Source organism: Solanum stenotomum, chromosome 7 (genome assembly GCF_019186545.1).
Source record: "Solanum stenotomum isolate F172 chromosome 7, ASM1918654v1, whole genome shotgun sequence".
NCBI lineage: Eukaryota > Viridiplantae > Streptophyta > Magnoliopsida > Solanales > Solanaceae > Solanum > Solanum stenotomum.
In genome coordinates this window covers 51,049,574-51,066,932 of record NC_064288.1, presented here as the reverse complement: position 1 = coordinate 51,066,932, position 17,359 = coordinate 51,049,574, and the positions used below count along the sequence as shown (strand labels likewise).

Here is a 17,359-nt window from a genome sequence, read left to right as displayed (position 1 = left end):
TTTTTATGTTTTATTTGAGTTTCTTCACTTATTTTGATGTCCGTTCAAAATTAACTTATTTTAAATACAAGACATTTGAAATCAAATCAAAACGAAAGTCAAAGAAATAAAATCAATAAAAAATAAAAGAGAAAAAACGATGAATGTAAGTAAAAAAAAGTTCGAATAAGGTAAGAAAATATGTATTAACTTAATTTAAATATGAGATAAAAAATAAGAATATTTTTTTAAAAAAAAATTAAGAAAAATATTTTAATTTTTTTAAAAAAAATATTTACACACATGGCGGACGAGTGTGTACAAACACAACCAACTTGGGTGGTTGAAGGTGCCACATTAGCACAAAAGGTGCACAAAAATATGAAAAAAATGACTTCAGGGGTAATAGGATCTTAGTTAAGTTTAGGCGTGTCTTTGAGATTTCGATCATAGTATAGGGGATACCAATGCCTTATTCTTTTTTTAAAAAATTTATTGTGTAAGTTTTTAGAAGAAATTTGAACAATTATATCTTAAACAAAATTGATCAATATAGTTATTGAATTGACCCACCCCAACACACATGCATCTAAATTTGCTTTATTAATTTTTTTAAAAAATCGCATGCCTTTAAAGATTATCTTATCTATTTTTTTGAACCTTCCAAACATGATTCACATACTACCAAAATGACAAACAAAATCAATTTCTCCACTATTTAGTCAAAAAAATGATTTGGGATCGAGTTTGAATAAAGAATATCAATTTTTTTCTTAGTTAAGTCAAGTCTAAAAATTTTAAAAAGAATTTAAAAAGAGAAAATGGCCAAAAGACCCCCCAACCTATAGCCGGATTCCCAACTACACACTCATACTTTACGGGAGTCCTATTGCCCCCTTGAACTATTTTAAAGTGTAATTATTTGCTCCCTAAATGCTGATGTGGCAAAGAAGGTGTAGTTCACTCTCTTTGGGAGAGTGAGAGATAAAAAGATGATTAAAATATTAACTTTATAAATATTTAATTTATTTCATATTAATATTTTATTTATAAAAAAAATAAAAATTATGTTTCCATTTATTTCTTTTACCTTCTTTATCTTTTCCCTTCAATGTTCATAAGATCCATATACACAGGCGGGCTCACCTCGACCACCAGGGTAACCGCCGCCATATTCACTTTCACTTCCAATTTCACCTCCGCCGTCGCTGTAAATCCAGTGAAATCGTATATCTCCAGCGAACTAACAATCACTTCCAGCTCAATTTTAACGGACGGCTTTAGCACTGTTGTCACAGGGGAATCCCAATCTTCAAGTAAATGTTGCCTAATCGATTTGAGAAATTCAAAATCATTCATAAATTCGTTGTTTATCAACTTTTCATCACTAAGCCAATTCATAACTTCAAATCACATACTTTTCATCACTTTGAAAGTTTGTTGGTAGGTCAAAATCAAAATTGAAAGTTAGAAGAATCGAACTTTAGACTAGTCATTAATGGAGGAGTTCACTAAGAAATAGATTCAATTAATGGAGAAGAATTTATCATTGGGTGATAGACCCTTTAATGAAGAAGACCCATTTATTGAAATTGTTGTAAACATTAATCAGTGACAAAGTTTTTCGTCTGTCTCTAGCCTTAGAGAACAAGATCGAAGATGTGGTAGTCATGGCATCTCGGTCGTCAAATCTGCAGAAGCTTCAAAGAAAAAGAAATGGAAGAATGGAAAAGAAAGAGAAAAGGAGAAGATGAAAATATATTTATAAAAAAGTAAAATGTAAAAGAATAATTATTTTTTTTTATATAAAAAAGGGGTAATATTGCGTGGCAGCGCGTGTTGATTACTACCTAATACGAATCTGGGCGTGAGTTTATAGGGGGCTAGATATTTCACTTTTAAAAGGTTCAGGGGGTGATAGGACTCCCGTGAAGAATAAGTGTGTAGTTGAGAATTCGGTAATAGCTTGAGGGGCTTTTGGCCATTTTCTCAATTTAAAAACAATTTCAAAACTTTTCTAATTCAGTTATTAATCATAAAAGAATAAATATATATATTTATTGATATAAATATATTAGATAAAAACAATTAATTTAACAATAAAAAAATTACATTTTTTTTTATGAAATTATATTCACTCTAAATCACAAAATTTTGACGTATATTAATCATCCACGAAGGAGAGTTCTTATAGTACTTAATTTGGAAGAAAGTAAGAAAAACACTTTCAGAGATTCTTTGTTTCTTCTACGCAATTCTTTATCATGACTACCACGGCGGCGCAGATTCCCGAAAACCCTATCAAAACCCTAGTTCAGTCACCGGATCCGAATCCCACCGCCGTTTCCGAAGCTCCGAGTCATGATTCCGCAACTGACTCATTGAAATCGCCACCGTCTGATGGAGCCAAGGACCAAGTGAAGTTGGATACGGCAGCGGATGGCGGCGGCGGCGGTGGTGGTAAGGATACTGATATACAGAAAAAGATGAAGCGAGCAGAGAGGTTCGGAATGACGGTTCAGCTTTCGGAAGAGGAGAAGCGAAACACTCGAGCTGAGAGGTACTTTTTGTAGTTAACTTTTGTTGCTTGCATGTTTTAGGATTTTGTATTTGGCTTTAAAACGAATAGTATTACTTCAAAAAAGAGAAATTATTTACCTTTGTCGGAATCCGGAGCAAATATAGATGATTCGTTTTAGTTTGGGGGAGGTTGCAAGTATCCCACTTGATTAGTCTAGGTGCGTGCAAGCTGACCGGACACCACTGGGCTCAAACATAGTGTGTGTGAGTTTGTATAGCTGATTCATGCTTGTTTGGGATTGAGGCGCAGTTGATTGGTTGCTAAAGGTTGAATTCCAGTCTGAGAGGGCACATTAGTTGGACTCCTTGTTTAGGTTCCTAGACATTGAGGGGTAGTTGACTGGTTGGTAAGGCTTAGTGCTTTGTTCTAGTTGTGTACTTGTGTTCATTTCCACAATTTGCTAGGCATAGTAGCTGAACACTAAGTTTAGGTTCCTAGACGGTGATGTTGGGCATATCCTTTGCTTTACATTTACAACCATAGAAACAATTATTTAAAGCTATCTTCTTTTGAAGTGTTGGTGGATTTTGTGTCACATTATCATAATAAAGAAGCAGCAGTCCTGATTTTATATGAATTACAAGAATAACTACTTAATCGTGCTATAAAGGCTTGAAAGTTGAAAGGCTTAATAATATCTTTTGGATTTATGGATCCTTTATATAAACTATTATTGGAATTCAAAAAATTTCCAGCATGGGAATCCTCTACTTTTCATCTTTCTTTGCAGCTTCCATACAGTTGATCTTCAAGCCTTACATAGTCCAGCAAACATATCTTGTGCTTGTTGTGAAATGGGATACCCAATAGCCGGCCGCAGACATTTAATTCATATGAGGATCTATCTTAAGTTGTTCTTACCCCCTTTTGTTGAACTGTTTTGTGTCAGGTTTGGCACATCTGCACCTCAGGGTTCAGATGCTTCAAAGAAAGCGGAAGAGCAGAAGAGGAAAGCTAGGGCTGAGAGGTATGTGTGCTATCTATTTGGGCTACTGCCAGCTGGGTCGTTTACATGTTTATGTGTTTGTTGATAGATTTTGGTTCTGTCAGGTTTGGGCTTAGCCAATCTAATAGTACTGATGAGGAAGCTAAGAAGAAAGCTAGGCTGGCAAGGTTTGCACCTCCTGCGAAGGCTGATCCTGTGGAGGAAGATAAAAGGAAAGCTAGGGCCCTCAGGTTACGATGAGACCTTTTCACCTTTTTCTTTATGTCAGCTGAGGGTCTAAAATATTTCGGCGTCAAATTGGTTTATGACTTTGACTGATGGTGTTATTTGACAGGTTTTCACAGTCCCAGTCTGATTCCCAATCACAAGAGAACGGCAAAGAAAAAACTGAGCAGGTTTCATTTTCTATACACTATACGTGAAGTTTGTGATTTGAAATGAATTTGAAAAAAGCAGCAGTCAGTATGTGTTCGCTTTGAATTTTTATGTGATCATATGTGCACTATCCATGTATTGCATTACCTTACTTTTACTAGTACAACTTTCTATTAACGATTGCATGTATTCTTAACTCAGGAGACTGTTGCGGTGGAGAAGGCTGGAGGAGGAACATGAACCATTCTCAAACTTCCTTCAACAGCAAGAGTTACTTATGATGTATAGTTTATTGTTGCTGTGGAGTGGTTAGGAGTTCTGTTAAAAGTGACTTTAAATTCCCTACGTTTTTGTTTTAGTCGTTTTTTGGAGTTCCTTGTTTAGTTTGATAGGTTAGAAGTCTTAACATTTGCAAGTTCCCTAGTAGCAGGACCATCCTTCAAAATGGGGAAAATGGCTTTTGTCGTCTCCTAGGTTAGCCAGTAGTGCTAGGATACATGGACCACAACCTCCTTAGTGTGTTATTCTGTCAGAAGTGACGACCCATAACCAATATTTGAAATCAACTTTTAAAAAAAAAAACTTATCTGAAACGATGAAACTACAACCTCAATATTTCCTACTTGAAACCTTTGTTTTGACGACTTCATCATCGGGCTTTCCTTTATCAATCTGCAACTGTTCTTTCACATTCTTGTGGTTTTTTCTTTCACCTAAAAGAGAAAATGGTGCATATCAAGGATCTACTGATGATATCATTAATGATTTCTCCAAGTGCTCAATGTAGTACTGCAGATACTTGATCTTAGATGTCCACTCTTGTTGGGATAGGTATTGCACTATTTTGTTTAGATCCGGATAGTCCTTCATGACTTGTCAGTAGAAAGTTAATAGATTTTGCAATTTTAGAAGATAAGTAGTCACCTTTTATGACATCCTGGAGGCATCATATATTAATTCTAGTTTGGTCAGATTGTTAGTGATATTCTTAGTTGGCCTTGCAAGTAGGAAAGGTAAGACTAGTGTTTTATTGCATTCATGGATCTCCTGAATGATATCAAGGGCCTTAAATTTGAACCACCACTTGATTGTGCTACATCTTTGCAGAGTTTTGAAATTCAGAAAAGGTTTTACTGTAACATTGCTGCCCATATGATGATGAAGTTATCAAATCCATATTTCTATAATATTTTAGCTGGTGTGCTTGGGGTTTATTTACAAGGTCACTATTTCAGATTTTGATGTTGTGGGTCATATGCAACAGATTAACAGTAAGGAGGTGTGGTCAAGTACCTAGGTATCTGGGTGAATCCCGTAGGCTGTAGTCAATAGATGTCGGCGTTAGTATAGGACTACCTTTGAAGGCAGTTGCTTGCTATTTTGTTCTTGGTTATTGAAGCTCAGTAGCAACTGGTAGTATTTTGGTTACTTGAATTGTAATGACAGTAAATTTGTTGGTGACAATCTGATTTCGCACTCTACTAATCTTCATTGCGCTTGTGGTGACTTATTTTATTTACATCTATATGAATTTTCAGGCCAAAATTTGAGGTTTTTGTTTGTTTTTCTAAAATTGTCTCCTAAATTTAAAGTATTGGGATATTTGTTACCTTGGAAACATATTTTGGACAAAAATATTGTGTACAGCTTAAGCTCATAAATAAATTATTGTATCACGTAATTGTCCCAATAAATGAGTCAGGGATATATGTCATTGTCTACATTTATTTTACAAATTATTATAGAGAAGTTGTCTGAACAATAATAATAAACAAGCAATTGGGGCATATGAGGTATAATTGTGTTTTAATTTCAATAGTTGAATTTGAAACTCTGAACGAAATTATTTACGATATGATAGAGGACTGCAAAATTCAAGTCAAGTTAGTATTTGGCGAAACAACAATTTTTCATATTTACAAATAGTGAAATCTGCAGAACATAACGAAAGTATTCTTCCTTGTAATGGTTGTTCCACTTCTTTTCGAGTCTATTGCTGTTCTCACAAAGTATCTCGTGTACATCTTTTCGTTACATTGTTCAGCAAGGAACGATTAATTGATAATCGAGGAAGATAAAAACACATAACAAGTATATTACAAGCCTAAAACCATAAAGAAACTGGAGAAAAGAAGCAAGAAATTCGAGGCGCCCAAAAGACGAGCTCTTTTTCTTCCAAGTGGAGTGGGAATCTGTTAAGTCTTGGGATCTATCGTTTGGGAGAGGCAGGCATACCACCTCCTCTAATGGAAAGTATCGGAATGTGAGACGAGCTTCTATTCATGGAATAAAGATCCAGAAACACAACAACAACCGAGATATCATCGTGGAAATGCCTCCTTACACCTCGATCAATCTTCTTCAGGTCTGAATATCTCATTTCTCTTTTCTTAGCTGCTACTCGGAGAGCAGCTTTGATTAATCTCCGGGCAATCCCCTGGTCCAAGAGAAAGAAAAAACACACACCCGAGTTAACAATCTCATTCACCTAAGGACGTTGAAGAACAACAGACATCACTTAAGTCGAGCAACAAAGAGTTCATTTCCCTCTTAAAGATGGTATATTCCACACAAAATGCTTTTTGTAAGTCATATCAGCGATGCAAAAAGACAGCGCTAGATTCTTCGATGAAGTTTTAGGTGCCAGAAAAGGCACTTTCAGCAAGTAAAATTACTTTTATATCGTACTCTTTACATAGTTATACAACAACATCACAAGTACGCAGACCTTACCCTAAGTCGGAGGTGGAGAGACTGATATCCAATAGACCCTCAGCTCAAAGATTCTTTAGATAGTTATACAACAACAATAACAACATACCCAGTGTAGTAACACAAAGTGGGGCTTGTGGAGGGTAGACTGTAGAGTACATAGACCTTACTTCTGGTAGATGCTGTTTCAGATAGACCCTTGGCTCAAGACTCTTTAGATACTTAATATAAAAGACAAATCATATTATCAGAGATTGAATGCTTACGTTTCGGGGTTGACTGTTGACTATATCAACAGCCTCCTGGTTGCTAAGATGTTCCCAGAGACCATCTGAACCAAATATGAGGAACTGATCTTTGGAAGTCAATCTGTGAATGAAAATTGATGGTTCCGCACTGAGGATTGGCTTGGAGAAGGATTCGGGTAATCTAAACTTTGCCAACAGGGGTGCCTGATTGAACTCTGCCCTCTTAAGATAGGCATCACCAATTGACTTTGAAACCTGTAAAAGAGGATAACAAAAGGAACATCAACTCTTATGTCACACACACTACCATGACACCTCCAGTAATGGCGATTTCTTCCAAACCAGCATGCATAATGCAACCACTATTAGTCAAATCTTCACAGCTCCAAAGAAAATTATCTCAAATCTCAATTTTTCTCAGGTATATAAGATAATAAATAAGCGACTTATATTACATAAAAGAGTTGATCTCAGAGGACAACATAACTAACGTTTAGGTTGCTTACTTGCAAAGATAATTAACTCCTACGCGGAGATTGATATTATAGCAATAGTCTCTACTCATAACAATCACATCAGAACTAGTAATTACTAAACAAATTTCTTTCTATTCGGAATGGTGCTTGGATAAAGCTCCAATGTTAGCTGCAATTTGTTTTCTAGGTTGTACACCTTCAGAGTAACTTATATGAGGCATATTTTTGGAAAATCAACATGAGATGGCCTAAACATGTGATGTTAACAGATAATCACCTGTATGATACCCTTCACGCGCCAAACTTTGTGTTTGAGAAGCACAATCTGTGAATCCTGGGGATGCAATGATCTAAGTTCATCTCTCACAGACTCATTATTAGCATTGTGCTCCACTGACAATTGAATAGCTGTCACGCCCCTTGAAGCTTTTTCTGCTCTACCTAACACCACACGTGAATCTCCGGCATTAGCAATATATAGTAGTCCATTGCAGATTATACCCACCAAACAACAAGATCCCACTGATGCAAGTTGTGGCTTCTCAAACCATTGCTGCTTCACAAGAGACAAAAACTCCTTATCCGTTTTCAAGAAAGCTTTTTTTATGACATCTGCAGATATTTCTTGATGCTCTGTTGCAAATTCTGTTAATGAAAAGATGAAGGTAAATAGAAGAGTTACTATCGTTTGTACTACACAAAAACTTTCCAAAATATGAAACAGATCAATATGAGTTCCAGGGAATAATTATCAACATTTTTGGAGGATAATTAGATTTTTTCGACAAAGTTTCAGGGTGAATGACACACATAGTAGTAAGGTTGAAAGCACAAAGGTGTTAGGAATTCAGATCACGATATTGCAAAAAGCATATGGTATCTATAGATGGCATCTTCCTCGAGTGTGCCTCTACTGGATTGTTATTGCATATATCAAAATCTTAAGTCGTTCTAATATTTCTATTAAAAGAAGAAAATAACAAGCTGAGACGTTTAAATCTGATGAAAGTTGTGTTTACATAACTCATAGAAGTGACAAACCAGATCTTTATATCTTAAAATTTTTAACAAACGTGCAAAATAGACAACAAAAATGTAAGATCTTTAGTGTATTTCAAGGCAGTAGTAAAGCAATATCGTGTATAAATACTATAAGTTTGACAAAATACCCAGAAAGTTCTGTCTATAAAGTAGAATCACAAGGCAAAATTCAGCAAAATCTTAGTAATAACCACATGTAGACACATCGAATATTGTGGAAGGTATCATTTCAGACAGCAGGGGCCATAGCAAGATGGATGTACTTATCTGTATTGAAAGTTGGCCAGATTTTTTGGGATCATAATGTACATTGATATACCGCTTTTGTAAAGTTAAAAAACTTCTATTCATTATCAATGAAACATTGGACTTGCAACAAAAATTGCAAATAGCACAATATGTAAAGTCTAAAGATCAGATCTACCAACCTGAATCATTTTTAGTATTTATGTCAGAACTTAACCAGCATTGGCATTCACAGCTTTAAAAAATACACTTTCAAAACTACGACATTACCACGATATCAAGAATCATATTAATAATAATAATAAGCATCTATGCAATCAAAAGGGAACATGATAAGCTTACTCTTAAGATTGGAGAACAAAGTCTTGTTTACGAAACAGGACGTCTCCGGTCCTCCATGTCCATCATAAACTCCAACAAATGTTCCATAAGGACCTGATTCAAGAGAACTCAATGGCCCTGATTCAAGCTGACTCTGATCCTCCATCAAATTATTAGCTTGTATTATTGCCATTGAAAATTCTCCATTTACATGAACCCCCAAATCCTTATACCACATTAAACCATCAACCCTACCCCTAGTATCCCCATCCCTCCCTACACCACCATCCCCCTCAACAGAAGGTTTCCAGCAAGGTTTAACCATTCTTTCTTTTTTTTTTGTATACAATTTCAATATATATATATCACATAAACATATATTTATCCAAGAATCTTGATAAAGTTTGAATCTTTTTACATAATTTATCCAAAAGAACCAGCAAACAATACATTCATCAAAACCCCCAACCCCAACCTCAAATCCAGTTTTTGCTTATGTTCAAAACCCACAACCCCACAAGCACAACAAGGGCAAGACACCATTAATATGTAACAAATCTGCAAATGGAGGTAAAAAAGACCAAAAGGGTATGGGCAAAACTTTTGTCCCCAAAAACAAGAAAACAATAGTTTTTATGTGAGTTCAGAGAATATGGTGACAGTGGGTGTTCTTTGCATACCTTGAACCTGGTTTCTTTCAATTTTTCTTGGTGGACCTTAAACATAAATATTATTGTATCAAATTTCAACTACAAGCTTAGCTGTGAAAACCCATAAAAGATTGATGGTGACAGAGTTTGTTCCTGATCAGAGGGATCAAACAGGGAATGGATAACAAAAAATCAAAATTGGGTTTTTTTTTGTTTTTGTTTTGGAACTTCTTGATCAGAGGATCTTTAGGAAGGGTGTCAGAGAGAGATCTCAGATTATGATCATAGACAAAGACAAAAAATTTAGGGCAAGAAAAAATCTTTTATATAGGTTGTTTGCTGTCAACTTTTTTTTTTTTTTTTTTTTTTTAGAAAATATTTTTTATACTCCTATTTTCCTATTTTCTCTCATTTATTGCCTTTCTAGGCCTTTCTTTTTCTTTTTCTTTTTTCAAAAAAAAAAAAAAATTCAAAAACTCAATCTAATAATAAGTACTTATTCGTTACTGTATTTGCTATAAATATGTATTTTTGATATGTTTTATTTGAATTGATAGTCGTTTTATTACCATAAAATAGAGATAAGATTGCATATACATTATTTTTATCTTATTTGTAATATTATTTTAGATACGTATTGTTTGTTGACAATTTTTATTTTGTTTATCTTTTCCAAATATTTTTATAGCAAAGCCCCCTCCTATTTTTTTCTCATTTATTCTCTTTCAAAGGTCCTAATTGTGATCATGTTGCTTTCTAGGCCTTTCTTCTTCTTCTTTTTTTTAAGAATTTTTTTTAAAAAAATATCAAAACTCCATTCAATAGTATGTATGATTTGTTATTGTAATTGCTGTAAATATTTATTTGTAATATGTTTTATTTGAGTGGATTGTTAATCTACTTTCACAAAATAACGATAAGATTGCATATACATATTAATTATAAAATTATACTAAATATATATTGTTTGCTGATAATTTTTATTTTATTTTTTTCAAACTTTTATAGCAAACTCCTCCTCCTATTTTCTCTCATTTATTCTCTTTCAAGTCCTAATTATGGTCATGTTGCTTTCTAGGTCTTTCTAGTTTGAAAAAAATAATTAAAAAATCAAGAACTCTATCCAATAATAAGTATATATGACTTATTTATTATTGAATTACATGTTTGTTTTTTATAAATCATACGCACCGTCTTCCCTCTACTTATGGGATTAGATTAAATGTGTTATTGTTGTCACATATATACATATACTAATTTTGAGATTGAAACATAGTTAATGGTATTTTTGGAAGAAATTTTTCAGTTATAGCAATAATATATTCAATGTAATTTCATAAATGGAATTTGAAAATGGTAGAAAATACACAAACTTTAGCCCCACCTTTATAGCTTAAAATATTATTTTCAACTAAAAAAAGGAATGTTCTTAACACAAAATTGCAAGAAAAATCTAACAATAAAATAATAAGATGCAAATACATGAACCAAGAAATAGTATTACACATTTTTTTAAAAAAATAAGAAACTATGCAATTACACATTAAAGAAATTTTCATCATCTTTAATATTCTCAACCCATGTTTTTTTTATTATGCAAAAATATATAATTATAGCTAAGTATAAGTATTAGAATAAAAAATGTATACAATTTTAGCTAAAATAATGGAGTTTTTTTTAAAAAAATATAGTCACTAATTATATAATAATCATAACTAAGTATAAGTATTGGAATAAAAAATGTATACAATTTTAGCTAAAATAATCGAGTTTCATTTGCGTATTTCTTTTTATTTTTTCTTTAAATATAGTCACTATTTATTATTATTATTATTATTTATTTATTTATGCTGTTATATAAGTCTGTTTGCTGTTAATTTTTCCACTTTCAAGTAATTGAGTCAAATTGCTTTCTAGGCCTTTCTTTTTTCTTTTTAATATAATTTAAAGCACTCCATCCTAAATAGACAAGAATTAATATAAAAAAGCATAACAGTACTTCGATCTTTCAATCATTTATAAATCTTAATTTTGATCTATATGATATTTGATAGGAGGTATTTATTTTTTGATTAATTAAAATATCTCTATTTGATTCCTTTGTATAAACTTTTTTTAATTAATATAAATACATTCAAACGCAAAAAAAGGATTGAAGAGGAGAAAAAAGTTATCTTTCATTTGAAAAATATATGAGTTAAACTAAGAAGAATCGTTAAATTAAAAAATAGGGATAAGGGTCTGAAAAATACCTCAACTTTGGTCGGATTTGCTGTTGCGATATCAAACTTTCATGAGGACCTATTACCTCCCTAGACTATTTAATATCGTATTTTAAACATATATATTTGCCCACGCGGACATAAAAAATAATGCAAAATTATAAATAGTAATGTGTCCACGTGAACACATATATACATTTAAAATACACTATTAAATAGATCAGGGGTAAAAAATACGGTATTAAATAGTCTAGGGAGGTAATAGGTCCTTATGAAAGTTTAGTATCACAACAACAAATCCGACCAAAGTTGGGGTATTTTTCAGACCCTTATCCCTAAAAAATACTATACAATAGACACACATATATATCATGCAAATCTCAGCTACTTCATGTACAAAAAAAATTCTCACATATTATTCATGACCTATTGATCAATTTTAGTGCATAGATATATTATTGGTATATAGCAAGAGTTAATGGGAAATTAAGGGAAGATTAAAAGAGGAAATTTAAAATGTTCTTTTATGCTTTAGTAAAAGAGATTTCTCTCTCATTGGTGGTGGAAAGAAAAGTTGAAGTGTTTAAATAGAGAAACACTTCTACTAGTTGTTAAAAGGGTTGGAAAGAGGGGGACCCTCGCGATGTCGTCGTCGTTGCTCAGCTACGCCTACGCCTTTGGAAATCGATCGAGAGATTATTTCTTGGGCAAAGTTTGTTTTAATTATTTAGTTAATTATTAATTTAATTAAATGACCAAAACATTTTAATTATTTAAATAATTAGCCGAAACGACCCGACCCGACTCGGATTCGCGCGACCTGTTTTATTTAAAACACTTTTTCGTTTTATTTGAATTTTCCGCTGTTGGAGATGACTATTCTGAAAGGTTGCAGAACAACCATGACCGTTTGAAAGGTTGCAAACTTTCATGAATGGTCGTGTGGATTCTGAAAGGTTGCAACCTTTCGGAACCAGTGCTTCTTGGCTATAAATACGTGTGAATCCTTAGATTTTTCACTTATGAAATTTTTGACTTCTTCTTATTCTTCTGCACAAATTTTATTCGTGTACTTTAGTACCGTTGAGTGGCTCGTTGACACCAGAATTTTGGGTATCAATACACTGATGATTAAGATCGTTCTATCATGGGATGATATATTCCAATTCAAACCTCGGATACTAGAGGGGAATAATTTCCTTAAGGGGACTTTGTACATTCAGTAGGCTCGATTTTCTTTCCATTCTGTTTCATACAGGTTCTGGTACATTTTAGAGATTTTAGTTTTTTGTTATTTAATTTATGTTCTTCGCTGGGTGATTTAAAGTTTGGACATTTACTGTTTCTGCAAAGTTTTTGTTATCACAAGTATTGCTTAGAATACAGATTGCATAACGATCTTAAGGAAATTAATTTTTTTATTGTTAATATGTGTTTTTGGTGGAGACAAAGACCTTCGTGATTTTATACTCCGATTAAGTTTGTAATTTAAGTTATTGCTTACTGAATCAGTTGTATCGATTTTGTTTATCAAAAATGACAATTGACAATGCTACACTTCGGTAGCTGTTGCTGCACCAACCCAAACTGTTATACCACCAGTAGAGAAATTGGGAAAATTCTCTGGTGTGAATTTCAAAGGATGACAACAATGGATATTTTTCTGGCTTACCACTCTTGGTCTGCAGAAGTTTACCGATGAAGAAACTCCAGTGCTTGCTGATGATATGTCAGACAGAGAAAAAATCATAGTTATTGAAGCATGAAAACAGGCAGACTTCCTATGTAAAGGCTACATTTTAAGTGCTTTAGATGATGACTTATATAATGTCTACAGTGCAATGACAACTTTGAAAGAATTGTAGAATGCACTTGAGAAGAAATATAAAACAGAAGATGCATTCTTGAAAAAGTTTGTGGTCGCAAAATTTTTAGACTATAAGATGTCTGATAGCAAAACTGTTGGATCACAAGTGCAAGAGTTCAACTAATTTTTTCATGATCTTATTGCTGAGGACATGGTAGTGAATAGAGTTTTTCAAGTGACTGCAATGATTGAGAAGTTACCTCCTTCGTGGAACGACTTCAGGAATTATTTAAAGCATAAACATAAGGAAATGAAGCTTGCAGATCTTGTGATTCGGCTCAAGATTGAGGAAGATAACAAGACCGCCGAAAAGAAGTCTTGTGGGAGTTTGACAATAATGGGAGTTAATATTGTTGAAGAAGCACCCACCATATGCAAGAAGAGAAAGAAGTCCAACGGACAAAAGTCAGAACAGGCCAAGAAGAAATTCAAGGGCAACTATTACAATTGTGGTAAGGCTGGTCACAAGTCTTCTGACTGTCGTGCTCCAAGAAAGGACAAGTACAAAGGCAAAAGTCAAGAAAACATCGTGGAAGAGATGGAAGACACAGATGAACTCTGTGCAATGATTTCGGAGTGCAATTTAGTTGGAAATTTCAAGGAGTGGTTTCTCGACTCAGGTGCCACTCGATATATTTGCTCTGCAAAAGAAGTCTTTGCAACGTATACTCTTGCTGGGTTCGATAAAGATTTGTTCATGGGAAACACCACAACAACAAGGATTGCAAGAACTGAAAAAGTAATGTTGAAAATGACATATGGCAAGGTGTTGACTTTGAACAACATTTTGCACGTTCCTATTATTGGGAAACATCTAGTTTCTGTTGCACTGCTCGTTAAGAACAAGTTTAAGCGTGTCCTAGTTAGTGACAAAGTTGTAATAAGTAAGAATGAGATGTTCTTAGGAAAGGGCCACCTCACTGACAGCCTTTTCAAACTAAATGTAATGGTTATTGACAGTATTAATAAAAATCCTGCTTCTGTTTACTTATTGGAGTCAAATGATTTATGGCATGCCCGTTTGGGACATGTAAATTACAACGCCTTGCGAAAATTGATTAATTTAGAAGTATTGCCTGACTTCAAGTGTGATAAATCGAAATGTGAAATTTGTGTTGAATGTAAGTTTGTAAAACATCATCATTAGTTTGTTGACAGGAATTCAAATCCTTTAGACTTCATTCACACATATTTATATGATATGAATCAATACCATCTCGCGGTGAAAAAAAGTATTTTATAACTTTTATTGACGATTGCACTCGATTTTATTATGTATATTTGCTTAATAGTAAGGATGAAGCAATTGATGCATATAAGAAATACAAGAATGAAGTAGAGAATCAATTAAATCGAAAGTTAAAAATGATTCGGAGTGATAGAGGTGGAGAATACGAATCTCCTATTACAAAGATATGTTTGGAATATGGTATTATTCATCAAACTACTGCACCCTATACACCACAATCAAATGGGATGTTGGAACAAAAGAACAGAACATTAAAGGAAATGATGAATGTCTTGTTAATCAGTTTTGGTTCACTGCGAAACTTGTGGGGGGAAACTATCTTTATGGCTAATAATATACTTAATAGGGTAGCCCATAGAAAAGCGCAATAAATTCCATATGAGTTATGGAAATAAAGGAAACCTAACTTGAAATATTTCAAAGTGTGGGGGTGTTTAGCCATTGTAGAGATTTTTTTTTTCTTTTTTTCCGCCAAGGTAGAGGTTTCATTACCCAAGAGGATGAAAATTAGACCAAAAACAGTGGACTATGTATTTATTGGATATGTTGTGAACAGTAAGGCCTATTGATTTTTGGTTCACAAATCTGATAATCCTAAAATTTATGTTAATACGGTAATTGAGTCAGATAATGTTGAGCTCTTTGAACACATTTATCCGTATAAAACTGAATGTGAGTCGACAAGTGAAAGACCTAAACGACCACAAGAAGAATCAACGGAAAATATACTATCTAACGAGGATCCCAGGCATAGTAATCGTCAAAAGAAATCTACTTCTTTCGGACAAGATTTTGTGGCATTCTTGATTGAAAATGAGCCTCTAATATTTAAAGCAACAATGTCTTCGTCTGAGTCAACTTATTGAAAAGAAGCAGTCAATAGTGAGATCGAATCAATTTTGAGTAACCATATTTGAGAATTGACTGATCTTCTTCTAGGAAATAAACCTTTAGGATCAAAGTGGATCTTTAAAAGGAAAATGAAAATCGATGGGACTATTGAAAAATATAAGGCTAGACTTGTAGTCAAAGGATACAGACAGAAAGAAGGTCTGAATTACTTTGATCAGTAACCAGGATAACATTTATTAGGATGTTAATAGCACTAGCGACAGTGCAATGATCTTAAAATCCATCAAATGGATGTTAAGACAACCTTCCTAAATGAAGAGTTGGAGGAAGAAATTCACATGGAACAACTTGAGGGGTTTGTGGTTCCTGGTAAAGAAGAAAAAGTGTGCAGACTTGTTAAGTCACTTTATGGACTCAAACAAGCACCCAAACAATGGCATGATAAATTTGACCAAACGATATTGGCAAATGGATTCAAGATTAACGAATGTGACAAATATGTTTACATTAAAAACATTTCGAATCATGAAGTCATTGTTTGTCTGTATGTTGATGACATGTTAATAATGAGTAAAGACATTGATGTTATAAATGCTAATAAGCGCATGCTGTCCAGCAAGTTCGATATGAAGGACTTAGGGGTTGCTGATTTGATCTTAGGGATCAGGATTCTCAAAACTCCTCAAGGACTAGCATTATCTCAATCTCATTATATTGAACGAGTATTGTACAAGTTCAAGTACTTAAATTTTAACAATGTCAAAACTCCAATTGATATAAGATTTATATTTTAAAAGAATAAAGGTGAAAGTGACTCTCAGTTAAAATATGCAGTGTGTTGGGAAGTTTGATGTATATTATGAATTGTACGCAATCAGATATAGCACGTGCTATTAGCAAGCTGAGTCGGTTCACAAGTAATCCTAATCAAACTCATTGGATGGCAATGAAACGTGTGTTGGAGTATCTGAAACATACACAACATTATGCTTTGCATTATAATAAATATCCTCACGTGATAGAAGGATATAGTGATGCAAATTGGATCACCGGGTCAAATGAAGTAAAATCCACAAGTGGTTATGTGTTTACACTTGCTGGAGGAGCAGTCTCTTGAAAATCGTCCAAACAGACATGTATTGTTCACTCAACAATGAAATCTGAATTCATTGTCTTAGATAAGACCGGTGAAGAAACTGAATGGCTCCGAAATTTCTTAGAGAACATCCTATTCCGGACCAAACCCGTGGGACCTATATACATACATTGTGATAGTCAAGCAGGTAAGGCAAGGAGCGTTATGTACAACAGGAAGTTTCGTCATATACAACGGAGACATAATACCGTAAAACAACTGTTCTTTGGTGAAATTATCACAATTGACTATGTGAAGTCAAGAGATAATGTGTCAAATCCACTAACGAAAGGCCTAGTGAGAGAGGCAGTTGAAAGATCATCTAAGGAAATGGGTTTATGGCTTAGTACAAGTCATCATGACGATAACTCTACCTAGCAGACTGGAGATCTCATGAGCTAGGTTCAAGGAGAAAAACAAAGTTGTGACTGACAGTTAGACATTGTCAATCTACTCAAT

At 33.8% G+C, this 17,359-nt stretch overlaps 2 protein-coding genes across 2 annotated transcripts; one reads left to right on the top strand and one right to left on the bottom strand.

Annotated features, from left to right (window-relative positions):
• The first annotated feature begins 2,125 nt into the window (after window positions 1-2,125).
• Window positions 2,126-5,426, top strand: LOC125871447 (protein MODIFIER OF SNC1 11-like). The gene is made up of 5 exons (XM_049552033.1): window positions 2,126-2,539; window positions 3,450-3,527; window positions 3,611-3,736; window positions 3,841-3,901; window positions 4,083-5,426. Exons 1-5 carry the CDS (start codon window positions 2,244-2,246, stop codon window positions 4,119-4,121), a joined length of 600 nt encoding a protein of 199 aa, XP_049407990.1. The 5' UTR covers window positions 2,126-2,243; the 3' UTR covers window positions 4,122-5,426.
• Window positions 5,427-5,771: 345 nt separating this feature from the next.
• On the bottom strand, window positions 5,772-9,860 carry LOC125871439 (probable protein phosphatase 2C 38). Its single transcript, XM_049552024.1, has 4 exons — window positions 8,947-9,860; window positions 7,595-7,962; window positions 6,860-7,096; window positions 5,772-6,318 (listed from the first exon to the last, which is right to left on the bottom strand). Exons 1-4 carry the CDS (start codon window positions 9,248-9,250, stop codon window positions 6,091-6,093), a joined length of 1,137 nt encoding a protein of 378 aa, XP_049407981.1. The 5' UTR covers window positions 9,251-9,860; the 3' UTR covers window positions 5,772-6,090.
• Window positions 9,861-17,359: the final 7,499 nt, after the last annotated feature.

What these genes read in the sequence shown, in the direction of transcription:
- LOC125871447 (XM_049552033.1), top strand. Translation starts at nt 2,244, where the DNA reads ATGACTACCACGGCGGCGCAGATTCCCGAAAACCCTATCAAAACCCTA. An exon ending in CGAAACACTCGAGCTGAGAG is followed by an intron (nt 2,540 to 3,449) that starts GTACTTTTTGTA and finishes GTTTTGTGTCAG; the next exon opens with GTTTGGCACATCTGCACCTC. An exon ending in GCAAAGAAAAAACTGAGCAG is followed by an intron (nt 3,902 to 4,082) that starts GTTTCATTTTCT and finishes TTCTTAACTCAG; the next exon opens with GAGACTGTTGCGGTGGAGAA.
- LOC125871439 (XM_049552024.1), bottom strand. Translation starts at nt 9,250, where the DNA reads ATGGTTAAACCTTGCTGGAAACCTTCTGTTGAGGGGGATGGTGGTGTA. An exon ending in TTTGTTCTCCAATCTTAAGA is followed by an intron (nt 7,963 to 8,946) that starts GTAAGCTTATCA and finishes TTTCATTAACAG; the next exon opens with AATTTGCAACAGAGCATCAA. An exon ending in GCGTGAAGGGTATCATACAG is followed by an intron (nt 7,097 to 7,594) that starts GTGATTATCTGT and finishes CCTCTTTTACAG; the next exon opens with GTTTCAAAGTCAATTGGTGA.